General features: G+C 33.2%; 1 protein-coding gene across 1 annotated transcript in view; it reads right to left on the bottom strand.

Moving 5' to 3' along the window:
* Positions 1-11,805: 11,805 nt before the first annotated feature.
* The window catches only part of LOC129004110 (protein Skeletor, isoforms D/E-like), a 67,310-nt gene continuing 64,512 nt past the window's right edge, over positions 11,806-14,603 (bottom strand). Inside the window, exon 14 of the mRNA XM_054432541.1 lies at positions 11,806-14,282. Within this exon, the coding sequence (XP_054288516.1) occupies positions 12,054-14,282 (2,229 nt within the window). The 3' untranslated portion in view covers positions 11,806-12,053. The remainder of the gene's footprint in view (positions 14,283-14,603) is intronic.

Genomic DNA, 14,603 nt, shown 5'->3' on the forward strand with positions numbered 1-14,603 from the left:
ACCATAAAATCATATAAACATTACTTGATTTATCGCATCCATATGGATATCAACCTATGCCTACATTAAAGATTTCCTTGTGATCCCTAGTGGACCGTCCTCCTGAAGAGTTAACACATCTTCGAATAATTTGCGAAAATTATAATAATGCCCAGGAACTGTGTACCAGGTTTTGAGACTCTATCTTTATTACTTTTTGAAATATCCAACCGTCCTGGGACTTTCACTCTGTATACTAATGTTCGAATAATCTTTTTGGCCTCTGGTAACATCAAAATCAAAAAGTAAATCGGTCCCGGGTCTAGGCGTTACCGTGCAACCTACAGTAATAGCTACTTCCTAATAAGAAAATTATCTAATCCTTGATATATATATATATATATATATTACTAAATGAAATAAATAATTAAACATATAGTACCCTTTAAGTTATTAATTTATTGTATAACTAACATGTTTCGGCTCTTAGGCCATGATCACAGTTATGAACAAATAGTAAATATATAGAAATGTAAATAATAAAGAAGTAAATTATCATACGAATTTGGAATTTTTTCTAGTACATAGGTTGGCTCAGGTGTTGTTTTCTTTTGTTTTATTGTATAAGATTTTGTGCTTATATTCTAGATGAACCGTAATAGTTAATTTTACCCAATTTTTTTTCTCAAAATAATAAATACACAAAGCATTAGAGATGTAATTTTATGTTTCGTATTGTTATTATGATTCTGTTATTGATTCTAGGTTTATTATGAGGGGTTACATGATACAGTGAAAAATGTTTTCCTCCACAAAGATTCATTCTTCAGGGTTTCATTTATAAACAAAAACCAGAATAACATTGGTTGTATAAAACGTTACCGACGCAAACTAAATTTTAAAAGTTTTAGTCAAAAATTGGATTATCATATTTTGTTACTCATTTTTAATAATTACAGGACCATTGTGTCTCAAAATACACAAACAAACAATTCAAGCCCAAAAAATAATTATCCAATTTACAGTGATATAAAAAAAAACTTTCCTTAATTAATTCTCATTTGCATTTATGTTTAGTTAAATTGGTTTCATATTGATCGGGCAACGTAACTTTCATTTGTTTTAAATATATTTTCTTAGTAACCAACATGTTCAGAGAAGGGTGGAATCTTTTTACGAGTGTTTCACTTTCCGGCTTTAATGTTCTACGTGTTTAATCTGGTTCACCCTCGGCTGTGTTAAATTGGATTACTTTACTGTGACGTTTTGGGTTCGCCGTTTTATTTTATTTTCAGAAATATAAAATGTCTGATTAATATCTATATTTATGAGGATATATCTAATCATCCTAAATCCTACAATCTCGTTCATTTATTTGATTTAAAATGAAAAAGGAGTTCTTATGTAAACTCAAAGAAGAGGATTTGTATAAATTAATTTGCGGAAACAGAGTGTGGCGGCCTTTGAAATTTCCTATGATTTAACTATAAGATTTTCAAATTTTAGAGTCCTCATCTATTCTTCTAGCTCACAGTCATTTATTTAGTTATCAAAATCCTAGATAAATCTTAGCGTTGTAAAGTGAACCTTTTACATTTCAGCCATCAAATAAGTTACAAAAACCATTTATGAATTTTAGACTGAGTAAAAATTAACCTTTTAGAGGACCCCTGATTAAATAAAAATATAACAAGAAATAATCAATAAACAGTAAATATAAAATTTGAAAATTGATAACAATAAATAAATAGTTCAGTCTATGGCGAAAGCAATAAGTGCAATAAAATCTACATATAAATAATAATAATCAAACATACCATAGATAAACTTGAGGTATACGTTGGTGGGTCAGGAGTAGCACACCGGACGGGCCTTGAAGATGGGCGGAGAGTGGGCAAGAGTCCACAAGGAGGCCATGATGTAGAATTCCTCTCCGCCGCGGCGCATGGTGTTCAGACGGATCTCTTATGGGCCCTTGGTAAAAAAAAAACCCAGAAACCCGTTATTAAAAAGTCCAAGTCTAACGTTCATACACTTTTCACTGCCACATGAAAACTGTTTCTCAAAGATCCCAAATTTCACTTGGACTAACATTAGTTTTTCAAAAAGGATTCAGAATTTCAAAAAGGGGGTGTTTAAAAGCTTTTAGTAAGTTGAACCATATTTAATCAGCTAAACAAATACTTTAAGCAAACATAGACACGATCAAAAACATATATTTTTTAGTTAAAAATGCTAGAAGGACAGATGAGTATGTGAATGTGTCAAATATCACAAATTGAAGCAAAAGGTTTAAATTACCTGGACCAAAGTGGCCAGGAGTACAAGTAAAAAACAAAACAATTACATTAAAACATATAAATATACTTCAATATCTGCTTTAAACGTTCTTCAAAAAACTTCTAGGTTATCGTGACAACACATGTATTCTCGTTAATAATTCCAAACGTTACAGCCAGAATTTGCTCCGAATGGTCTTAAAAACTTGGGGAAAGATTCCAGCAACTTTTCTAGACCGTACCAAGCCTGACATAAAACCTGAGGCTGAGGCCGGTGGGTCTTACCCATGTGACACCTGACTGACAACTGCCAAACTTAAAAAATGCTCATTACTTAATTATTTCTTATCTTAACTGACTCTAAACTAAGGACAAAGGAACAAAATTTAGTTTAAAACCATGTGACTGGATTTCACAAGCTGACAATTTACAGGACAAAAAACACATTTTACAGGGGGGAAAATACAAACAATTGCTACAAAAAGGAGGCCTAGGCCTAGAATTGAACAGCCAAAGAATAAAACCTATCATTTAGTTCCTCTCAAACTGCAGTTTCTAACAAGACATATATCTGACAATTTCTGTCCTTTAGCATCCCAGGAAGTCTTGAAATTAACAAAACGATTTGAATTCAATAAACTAAGCAACAAAAATGTTTGACGTACGCCAGTCCTAGGCTCGAAGCCAGAGAAACGATATTCTCAGAGCAACTAACCTACGCAGATTAGTATGTTAACAGGAGTCACGCCGCAGAACCTCTAACCACTAAATTGAACCTTGCACATAGACAGGTAGGAAGAAGAAGAACCGCGTAGCACACAGTTTCACTTGGGACGTCGGAACAGTGACATGGCAAAACACATACTAAAATACTACCTATACAAAACTCACTTGAAACAAAAATGAGCCGTGACATTCGTCGGTGGAACGTAGTCACGGCTTACCAAAATGATTAGTTTCAAAACTTCATCCAAGTTCAAGTGTAGCAGACAATGACAGTAACATATTAGTCGAGACTAGAGTTAGAAAGACAGTTTACAGCAGATATTACCTCTGCATTTCAATATAACACGTGAACACTGTACTTGACATGAGTTTCATTCATTCCATGCGATACGAACACATAACGTAATTCATTGTTAGCGTTGACGGCAAAGTCAATAATGTAATTACATGTTTTGTTCGCTAATTGTTTGTACGTAGCCTAAACATTTAGTGCCTCCTCCTGCAATACATAACCTAAAACTAACCAATTTACTATGTTATATTTAGTAAGAGTTAAGAGATTTAATTAATAGTTAATTTTTCCAAAGTTTCTTTCAAAATCATAAAACAGGTATAAACAAATTCAGTATAAACTTTCATTTTTAGGTTTCTCATCAAATATTTTGTTGGTGTAAAGGGTAAAATATCATGTTTATTTTACGCCGACGATACTCAGACAACCCAAATATAAAACCATTCCAAAGGTTTATTTTGTAGAACCCATTCAAACTATAAGTAGTGTAACGGAATGCTAAATGATATTGCAAATATATCAACACTGTATATTTACCATAATATTGAATACATATTTAATTGGTTTTGGGTATTAAATTTTATCTAATCAAGCAATTTACATGGGTTATTAATTTTCGTTTCAAAGTTTATCAAACAATACATCCATGACTGAAATGTATTTTAATAACGACAGTCGACACATGGAGGCTGAGTAACATATTTATATATTTCTAGTTGTTGTATAAAATATTCAATTTTATAGACCGTCAAATTATAACAGTCCGTCCCGTTATGGAACCTACTGAACAGTAGCGGTAAAATGATTCATTGTTCTATCTCAGTCAGATCCCTCAAGGGTCTCAATGGATCACAAGTCCTCTGGAAGATGAACGACCTGAGTTACGAAAATACCGAATGAAGTGCAAGAGCTATAAATGCTCTTAAAACATGAGTAATATAACCACTTGGGGTAGGCAAATGGCTAGAAGTGCTCGCTTTTGCTGGTTTGATTCCAAGAGAGATCATTACTGGACCCAGATGCTTTCATTGGGTCATCAATTAGTGTTTGGACCGCTCCTTACAAAACAAAGTAATAAATTGCTACTGGCGTAGACATTATTATTATTCAATCAATCTGGTGTAAAATTGCATTGATATTTAGGGAAAATCAAATCCGGTTAAACGTGTACTTGAGACTGCCAATGTCACCATTACCCTTCCTGCCTTCTAGGACGTGGCCTATTCATAGGCTAGAGAATCTGATGTAACCTATAGAGACGGCCCATGGGAGGTACGTTGACAATTTCAAAGGTATAGGTTGATATGTATGTAATTAAAGGAGTTAGTAAACTAAAATAATGCCGCAAACCGGATCTCAAATGGACAAACGAGTCATAAATAGCTGGCGTTCGATAATTTCTTGAATCCATTGAAGCTCTTTTGAATCTATAAAAGGCTGTCATTTTTAAATTCGTGGCATTGTATTCTACTAACAAAGATCTTTAGTTTGATGTGCTTATCGTCATAGCTTACGTTTATGGTTTCCGTCCGTCTTATAGCGGGTGCCCGCTGCGAAGTTAGCGTATAATAAGTTAGCATTGCAAAATCCAAGGAATCTTTGAACAGCTGTCATTTTTTACTCGATCGTCCATTTGAGGTTCGGTTCAATGTTATTAAAATAGGAAATAGATCTGAAACTTTTTGGGATATATCGACCCTCACAACACGAAGTAGCGTAACTGACATTTATGGCAATTTTGAGATACGCCAGCTACAGAAATAGTATTTTGCCCTCTACAACGTCACGAAGTGGCGTATCTAAATGCCTAACCGTTTTAACGTTATAAGATATTTTCCATGCGTCGTAACTGTGTCTATGGATTCAGTGTACATCAAACAGGCGAATGGAAATTATTTTATTTTATAAGCTTACGGCGGCGAGTATATTTATAATTTTCAACGAATTACTATTACCTTTTAAATTTTTAAATTCAATATGCTATACAAAAATATTTTAAACATAATATGAGGTTGGGTTTGAAAGAAAAAATATAATCCCCGTAGCAAAATCACCATAGCAACATATGAAATCATACAAACATCGGAAAGAAGCTTTCAACTTGGAACGATCGGCTTTGTGGAGAATAGTTCCTCGTTTTGATCTTTAAGTGTGTCAGTTCTAAACCGCCACGTGTCATCAGATAAGATCCTTAATACGTTACCTATTTCACTTTGCAGTTGCGATTGAAGGAAACGAGTTATTTTTTCGTCTGAAACAATTTAATTAAAAAAAATATTATTTTACATTCATTTTTAAATGGTAAGCAATAGTTCTATTAAGTGCATCACAATAATTTCCAGTTTACAAGTTATTATTTTAGGATATTTTCATCGATCTAAAAATCATTGGAACGCATAAATTTGCATGTATATGTATAAAATAAATTAATTTTCAAAAATTCCTCAATAAACTTCCATTAACAAGCAAACTGCAACAGTTTTTTTTTATTATTTCAATTTACAATTTTAAATTTTGTCTGAATCTAATACCCATAAAAAACAATTAAAAATGCCAAATTATATGTTCTTAAGGCTCTACAAAATGGTTTAATGCGACGAGGGGAAATTCTATGTTTTAAAGGCAAAACCCTTAAAAAAACAATTATTACCCCATAAAACCTGTTGCCATGTTTTGATCATGCTGGTTTGTTATTTCGGTTGAGCCAACAGGTTGGTTAAACATGGTTGTACCAAATTTCATGAAAGTCGAATGATTGTTGGTCGAGTGTTTGTGAGATAACGAAGAGACACACACAAACACACACAAATATGAATTCAAAAGGATGGTTTTGTTAGCCTCAAAGTACATCGAAACGAATAAGCAGATGTTATTTACTTATTATCTTACCCTGTCTACGGTAATAGCTAATATATTGTACAATCAAAAATCGCTAAAAGGCCAAAAGATTACCCATAATGATTAACGGATGTTTACTAGCAACTAATTTCACCCAATAAGTGCTAACTACCGCAGAGTAATGGGCCGTATGTACCATTAGTTAACGGTTCAGAACATTAACAGGCCTGAAAGTTCGTAGGTACTACAAACTTGCTGGATTATTTTACCATATGTTATCAAGTAGATGCATAAATTTATATTCACTTTATATTAGCTCAGTTTTCATGCTCGAAGATCAATCTTGTAACACAGATAGTAAACTATAACAGATTTGAATAATCAATATGGCTTAGGTACTGTATTAGTAATTAAAGCTATAAATTCAACAGAGCTATGTGCAAAATAAACTTGCACGTACGGTATCCATGTTGTATTTAACTTTTGAAATTTTAGCAACACCATAATATGTTAGAAGACAATTTTGAGCTTCATTTCATTATTAATTATCATAGATAACTAAATCGTTTTTTAACCATAATTTAATTCTTTTTTCATAGAAAGAACATTTTTCGTATTATAAAGATATTATTTAAGTTTAATGCAATGTCGGCTTACTCATGTAACTTAAGTTGTAAGTTTTACGTTCCTGTACAACATTGAAAACTGTATCATTAGAGTACGAATATTATGTAGTTTGAGTATTATGAATAAAAACACACAAAGTTTCAGGAGTTTTCAATTAAATGTGATTGTATAATTTCTTTGAAGCTACCATAGGCCTGAAAAAGGCCAAAGAGCTAAGAATGGCATTATTCAGAACTAATTATTCCCTGTGCTGTCTCAACTCGGCAAATCAATCCCAGAGATTAGCCCTGAGTGCACTAACTTTAACCTTATGATCAAATCAATGGAATGAAAAGTCTGAGTTGGTTTGTGTGTTAGACCACTATTTTAATAAACTTATGAATTTATCAGAAGTTTATATAGTTATATTATATTTATATTATATTATATTTATATTATATTGTATTTATATTATATTGTATTATAAGTTTATATTTATATAAGTTGATGATTCATTAGTATAAATAAAAAAAAATTGCAAAAGCGTTTACTTTGTTTCAGTCAGATATTTAATTTCGAAGCGACAATAATTTGGTGATCCTCCTATTAGCGAATCAGTGTATGCGTTAATATTATTTAAACTCTTAGAAGATATGTGTATTTATTCTAATTTACCATGCAGCGGTTTGTTCAAAACTAAATTAGAGAGAGTTTGTAATAAATTCGCTTAGTTTTCTGGTTTCAAATGACAGGAACTATATTTTATTTTGTACCGTATCGTGTTTCATAAAATCATATCCACAAAAGTGTATTACAACTTAATATTGCAGCTTACCTCATTTTTGAATTTTTAACAACGGCTTCCAAATGACGGTATTCCGGTGTTGGTTGTATTGAGGATAAGATGGTAGTCTCGCTGTGTAATTTAATTTTACGTTAAAATATATTTTTAATGTCTATTTTTTTTTTTAATACAATTTCCAGTCCTTCAAAGAATAGAATGATGAACGTGTAAAATATATACTGTAGTTTTTTAGGATCACGCTATTTCCAATTTAAAATGTTGATACTAATGTTTAAAATAACAACATTAAATAGGAATCTACCAATGTTATAAATGAAACTCATTATGAAATGGGAATTCCCAATGTATTACTATGTAAAACTTTGCTTCGAATCATATATTTATCAGCAGCATGTAAAACAGTAAGGACAAGAAATATTCTCAAACTTAGGTGTATTAACTTTTTTAGCTTTTTTATAAATATTTTTTGGAATTATGTTGATTTATATTTCAAAAGATGCATTGAAGACCTAAGAATACACAAACAATATAAATATTAACCTAGAATTGATTATTTTGTTAAATCGCCATAAAATACAAAAATAAAAATTATCTTTTAAACACTCAATACATTTTTTTAAACCACGTATTAAGCAGTCAAAATAATTGTGTGTTCATATTTTTAACCGAAATTAGTAAAATGAAACAAAACTAAATAAAAAAGATGAATATGGATTAGCTCAATTTGAACACCTGTCACAACAACCAACTCTGACACAAACAACTGAACAAACAATCACTGACTGTGCAAATGTTTGTTGCGTGCAATGTGCATACTCTTCCATTTGAAATATTATGACTCAAAGAGAACTTGTTTAGGAAACTCATAGTAGGCAATTATGTTACGATACTCATGTTCTTTTGCATTTGAATACAAGAAAATTTTATACAAGAAAGGACCCTATATTTTCTATAAATACTATTTTTTTCGGTTGGTAACTGTCCATCCATCTGTCTGTTTGCCTGTCCGGTTATCAAGACTAAAGCATTTGAATTGTATAGCTCCAATTGAGCACAAAAGTGGTCCTTATATCGAGGAATGTCATAAGAATATTCACATCCCTAGATTCCTCTTGTGATATGAGGTGAGTATTCCAGTGAATATTGATTGGTCCCCAATGCAGGATAAGAAAACTTACAAAGTTTGCCTTGTCATTTGATGTTAAAAACAGAACTATCAATCAAATGCACTTATTTCACCAAACCCAAACAGCTGATCTAAACAAATTAACTATAATATTTGGCACAACTAATTGGGAAGAATTAAAATTAAAAAATTTGTCATTGATTATGGCAATAATTGGGTAAGATTTTAAATAACCATTGCTGTAACAACGTAGGCTCTACTCTAATTTTTTTTAAGTGTTAAGATTATGAAAACAATTGTCTATAATAATGGTACAATACCTCGTCAAGTAGTCCAAATGATGATTGAGGTTAGCCACCTACATGTTTCGCCGTAAATACGGCATCGTCAGGGTTACAAAAACGAAGACATCGATGTCACACGCACACAATAAATACACGAAAATAAACATTTAATTACGGAGAGTAAACATTTAATTAACATTGATAGGCCTATCGGCAGTCTACTACCTGCGCCGGGACCGTCCGTGTCGTGTGCGTGTGATAGGCCTATCAATGTTAATTAAATGTTTACTCTCCGTAATTAAATGTTTATTTTCGTGTATTTATTGTGTGCGTGTGACATCGATGTCTTCGTTTTTGTAACCCTGACGATGCCGTATTTACGGCGAAACATGTAGGTTGCTAACCTCAATCATCATTTGGACTACTTGACGAGGTATTGTACCATTATTATAGTCATTAAAGTAATCCAGGGGCCATCAACATGGAATTTAATAAAACAATTGTATTTATATATTTGTGTGGAAAAAGATTTTGACGTTAAAAATTGTAATGTATAAATGTCAAAATGGTTTTAATGCGATAGATTTTTTCCTACAAATTGTAACTCAACTTGTGTTTTGATCAGGATCTAAAATACATAAATAATTTTCATAAGTATACCACAAATGTAAATTTTGTTAAGAGAATCGCAGTTTACACTATCATTTGCATTGCGTTGTTATACAATTTAGCCATTATAATTTTTAATTACTATCACCAATGTTTCTTCTTAGAAGTAGATACGACTTACCTTTTCTTTTATCGTTGGCTTTGGTTTCTAAAATTACTAAGAGTCTACAATTTGCTAATCTAAAGCCTTTTGATTTAACTGAGTTTGATTTCATAGTTACAATCGAGTGCCCTGATTTTGGTAAAATATCTTTTTACTTCAAGGAACTTCCTTTTTACTAACATTTTCATATTTAGAGGAAAAGGGGTGGTTGTTTTCCCTATACCACTGCTTTGTTAAGCAAAGAAGAATAGATTTTATTATAACTCTAAGTTGAGCGCATTTATTTACATTTGCTTATAAAATCAATTAAGAATACGTTGTAAATATGTTTCTTTAATCAATTGTTAGCTTGTAAACTAATGTAAATGAAATCAACTATTGGATTGGTAAAAGGAAAGAGTATGTTCAAATATTGTTTGTTCATGTCTCATTTATGTTGATGAAATTTGTGACTTAATTCACAACAATAGTAGTTTGTTTTACTAAATACTGGGCTGCAGGTTAAAGGATTTGGCAGAAATTTCGGAGTTTTGTTAAACGTATATATTTCATGGGACATGAAATTTTTACACTAAAAATGGCTGTTTATTGGTTTACTACATTACCCTATGTTGTACGATTCTTCTCACATATAAAATTTAAATATAGGTAAGTCTTTCAACTAAATATGCATTTACATAAGGCTAAATTTTAAATGTTTTAATTTAAATTTGATTGTATTAATTTACTATAAACGTGCATCACCACCTCTTACTATTCGTACTATGTAGCCTAATAAGTTATCCTTAATTAAACGTAAAGGTTTTATATGCCAAACAACGTTATAGCGTATATATAATAGTGGTTTTCATCACTAAGAGCGAAATTAGCCCTTTCGTTTTACATTTTTATATTATGTTCACACTATACGATTAAGTTCCAAAAAGACAATTTCAATCCGTACCATTAAAAACAATTTTCATCATACTGTCGAAATAACATTTTATTTAAAATTGGACCAAATATTAAATTTAGGCTATGCAAAGTTGTCATCATTGTTTACATTCTTCTGTTTAGAAACATAATTTAAAATACCATGTAATTAGCAGCGTTTGAAAACAAACTTTGAGTTAAGATGAACCAAAAGATTTACCATATGTTTTTTATGTTCAATAGTAGAAGTTACCCCCTATTCGAAGCTACCCGGAAACGAGGAATTTGCGGATGATTAAGAGAACGAAAAACGGTTGATTTCCGAACAGTATGATGAAAAAGATAGGAATAAACTAAGTTTTCTTTCCGCGTTTTTCTGTCCGTTGCGCTATCTACACTCATCCGGTGCAGTTCCAACGCAGGTCCGGCAGTCATTCCGTACGTCCACAGATTTTTCCACTAATATTTTGGGATTGTTCAGACGCCTGACGGCTAAGTGTTGACTGTGTTTGACGTAACAAATTATTGTTTTTGTTATCTAAATAATTATGTGTACATATAATTATGTACCAAATAAAGTTCCAAGAGTACAAAAAAATTACAATTGTCATAATGGACAATAACAAGTTTTAGAATATTGAGTATAATTAAAATAATCTTGACTGTAACATCACTGTAAATAAAGTGACTGAAGACTGACTGAAACCAACTGACGTACAGTTGACTGAGGAAATGCGGATGCAACTGGGACTGAACTGGTATCGGTTGCAATCTCAGTCTATGGGATTGGACTCTGACGGAACTTAGACAGGGCCGATGTGTGTAAATCGGCATCTAAACCATTTAATTTGCTTACATTATTGAAACGAGGTATAATGTTGGCGCCTTTTAATATTTTACCAATTATTTTTTTTAGTTTAGCACGATAGAATTTTTCAAGGTTTATATATTATTTTGTATATTATTTATATTATTTTGTAAAGAGTGAAACATTTTATTTATTTACAGTTTTTTTTGTGTATAACAATTTTTAAAATTTACTAAAATCTGTAATTGATTTCGAGTCAAAATTTTAGTAATTATTTGGTAAATACTTTTTTAGACTAAAAATATATGAAATACTTTTCTACTTATTATTTAAGATTTACAATTGCAATTCAAGAAAGGTGAATGGTTGACTAAAATATACTAGAAAATTCGAATGTTTATTTAACATTCTTTTTACAAACATATATTTATATACAACTTAATTACGAGCGGTAAAAATCAATCAGCTGTTGGACTGACTCACACATTTTAAAATACTTCAATCATACAGTCACATGACATAGTTTCAGCTACATATTGTCTAGTCTCAACGTTACAAATGAGTATTTTATTGACATAGGTAATTTACCAAAGTCAATGAGTAATATCGTTTTCATGAAACATTATTTATAACATATAATAAACAAAAAATAACAAATTAACAATTACGAAGGTGGGTTTTGTCGTTATCCTGAGACCATCGTTTCTTGACAGGGTTCCGTTCTCCATCATTTTATGATGATCATGATTGTGGTGCATCTCATCAGAGTCGTCTCCACTTACTGGAACGTTATGAGCAGACCTTCTATCTCTTTTTTGAACGTGAGATTTTTCTCCTACATCTTTACTTGTTTCCTTCGTGGAATGTACTTCTCTGTCGTCTTGCGTCATGGCCGTTCCGTTTTTTAAAGTTTCAGCCAAAACTATAATGACGTTATCTTTTCCAGTTGAGCTATCGTCTCCTTCTGATACATCATATTTGTACTCTTCTAGTTCCGAAGCCTCGGGAATCAGTCCATCAGCATCCTCTTCTTCTTCAACTGGCCTAATGACAGACAGCTGTGTTCTTCCTTGAGGAGTTGAAGGTGCAGGGTTTAACGTTAGAGCCATGGCATGAGCTGGTCTCTTATCAGATTTAAATTTTAACTGTGGGATGTTTTCTGGGCGGATATTGTCAGGTACAGGGGGAGGGACATCACCTCTAAAGGGACCGAATTGGGGAGTGCTCCTGAGAAGTTCAGCTGAGGAAGACTTCCGTTTTAATGTACCATGGTTAAGAGGTGGGGGGACAACGTTGTTTCCTGACACAGGTTTGCCATCATATGTCAACAGAGTGGGAGTTCCACTGTCAATATTGGCGGGAATCGCTACTTGGCCGGACTGGGACACTCCGTAGATAGGACCCGACGGAGGAAGATAATAAGTATCCATCCTCTCAGCTGCCATTGGAGTTTCATCCAAACTATCTTCCTGTGACCTAGATGAAGGACTAATCGGTCGTCTCCTTATGACAATCATGTTTTGTCTAACAGGTTTTCTACTGGTGTATGCCTTCTTTTTGTCTAAAACGTCATACTCTAGACCTGTTGGTTTCTTAGCGTGTTTCTGCATACTATCGGGAGGAGAAGGGATAAACATAGGCTCAAAATATTCAGTAGCTTTTGTGTCTATATTTATTTCTTTAGGTATTTCGTCAGCTGTAAGATCGATCGTTCCTTCAGTATCATCTGTTTCCTCGGTTTCTGATATCCTGTCTTGAGCTTCTTGTGTGTTCTGAATGATTGGCTTAAAACCACCTTCTATCACTAATGATCCGGGGTTGAATCCCCCCGTAGTAATTGATTGGGATATCTTGTACTGAGGAGCAGAATTTTCTGGTTTGTATGGTTTATGTTGTGGTAAAATGTATTTCTTATTTTCACTCGGTTCACTCTTCATTTGCATAGGTATTTGAGGCTTTACTTTTCCTTTAGATGATGAGTATGAAACTGATACTGTCTTTGTGACCGGAGAGTGAGATTGAGTTATAGGCGCACGAGGTGGCATCATCACTGTCTCTGCGTGAACAGACTGAGGAACCATCATCACTGGACGATGCATTGAAACAGCTGGCATCCTATAGATCGGCTTCTTTACATAAACTGGGCGGTACTGAGAAGGAGCTGACATCAGGGTGTAAGGACGGTGCATCACAGGCTTCGCAACCATCATCATATGATGGTGAGGTGCTGGCCTTCTATGAGGTCTAATGATAGTCATAGTTGACATAACTGGTCGTCTCTGGTGGGGCCCAGGTCTCATACCATGTGGATGAGGATTTCTGTTAAATGCAGGTTTGTATGATTCCTGCTGTTGGTGGTGATTTGTTTCACTTACGTTGTATTTATCTTGGCCTTGGGGTAGGATCGGTCTGTTGCGCTCGGTCGATACGTCTTGACTGGTATCTTCGCTAACTGGAATCATCTCTCTGCCGTCCTCAGTTGAGCTCTCTATCTGCTTGTTTATATACACATCCATTGTACTTGCAGGATATTTGTGATTACTTGGGATTCCGTGCTGCAACTCATACTTTTGATCTGGGGACACCTGGAAGTTAACTGGAATTTGAGCAAAGTTTTTCTTATACTCAGCCATTAAATCCTGGTTCTTCAAACCAACATTTGATACAAGAGGTAGGTAGTTTGGACCTTCAGGTTTGATTCTGGTGGCTACCCTTTGACTTGGGTGGGATTCGAGTTCGTCCTCATCCGGTTCATATTTCACTCTTGTTTCTACTGGTTCACTTGCAGACACCACAGGTAAGTCGCAGCGATCGTGAACGTTGATTTTCCAGCCCAAGTGACGATGAGTAAAGCACTGAAAAAGAAAGGACACACGTAAATAAACTAACTAATGAAATATACTGAAAACACTAGGTATGTGTTATTTTTAGCAAATGTTTCTAAAAAGAAAAGCTATTGCCGTAGGTGGCACGGAAAGACCTAGGACCGAATTACTTTTTTATTTTGATGTTCCAAAGAAGCCAAAAACATTATTCGTATAAATTTATATATGTATTTTGTTCGCATAATACTCTTCATTGAGTTGACGAACCAGAAAGATCAGTTAATGGAAACGGAGTGTAATGAATGCTTGCATGTCATTTTTTATTGGGTTTTAGAAAATGTTTAACTATAA

This window comes from Macrosteles quadrilineatus, unplaced genomic scaffold (genome assembly GCF_028750875.1).
Source record: "Macrosteles quadrilineatus isolate MER2022 unplaced genomic scaffold, UCM_ALF_1.0 Scaffold_1__1_contigs__length_201487025, whole genome shotgun sequence".
Classification (NCBI taxonomy): Eukaryota; Metazoa; Arthropoda; class Insecta; order Hemiptera; family Cicadellidae; genus Macrosteles; species Macrosteles quadrilineatus.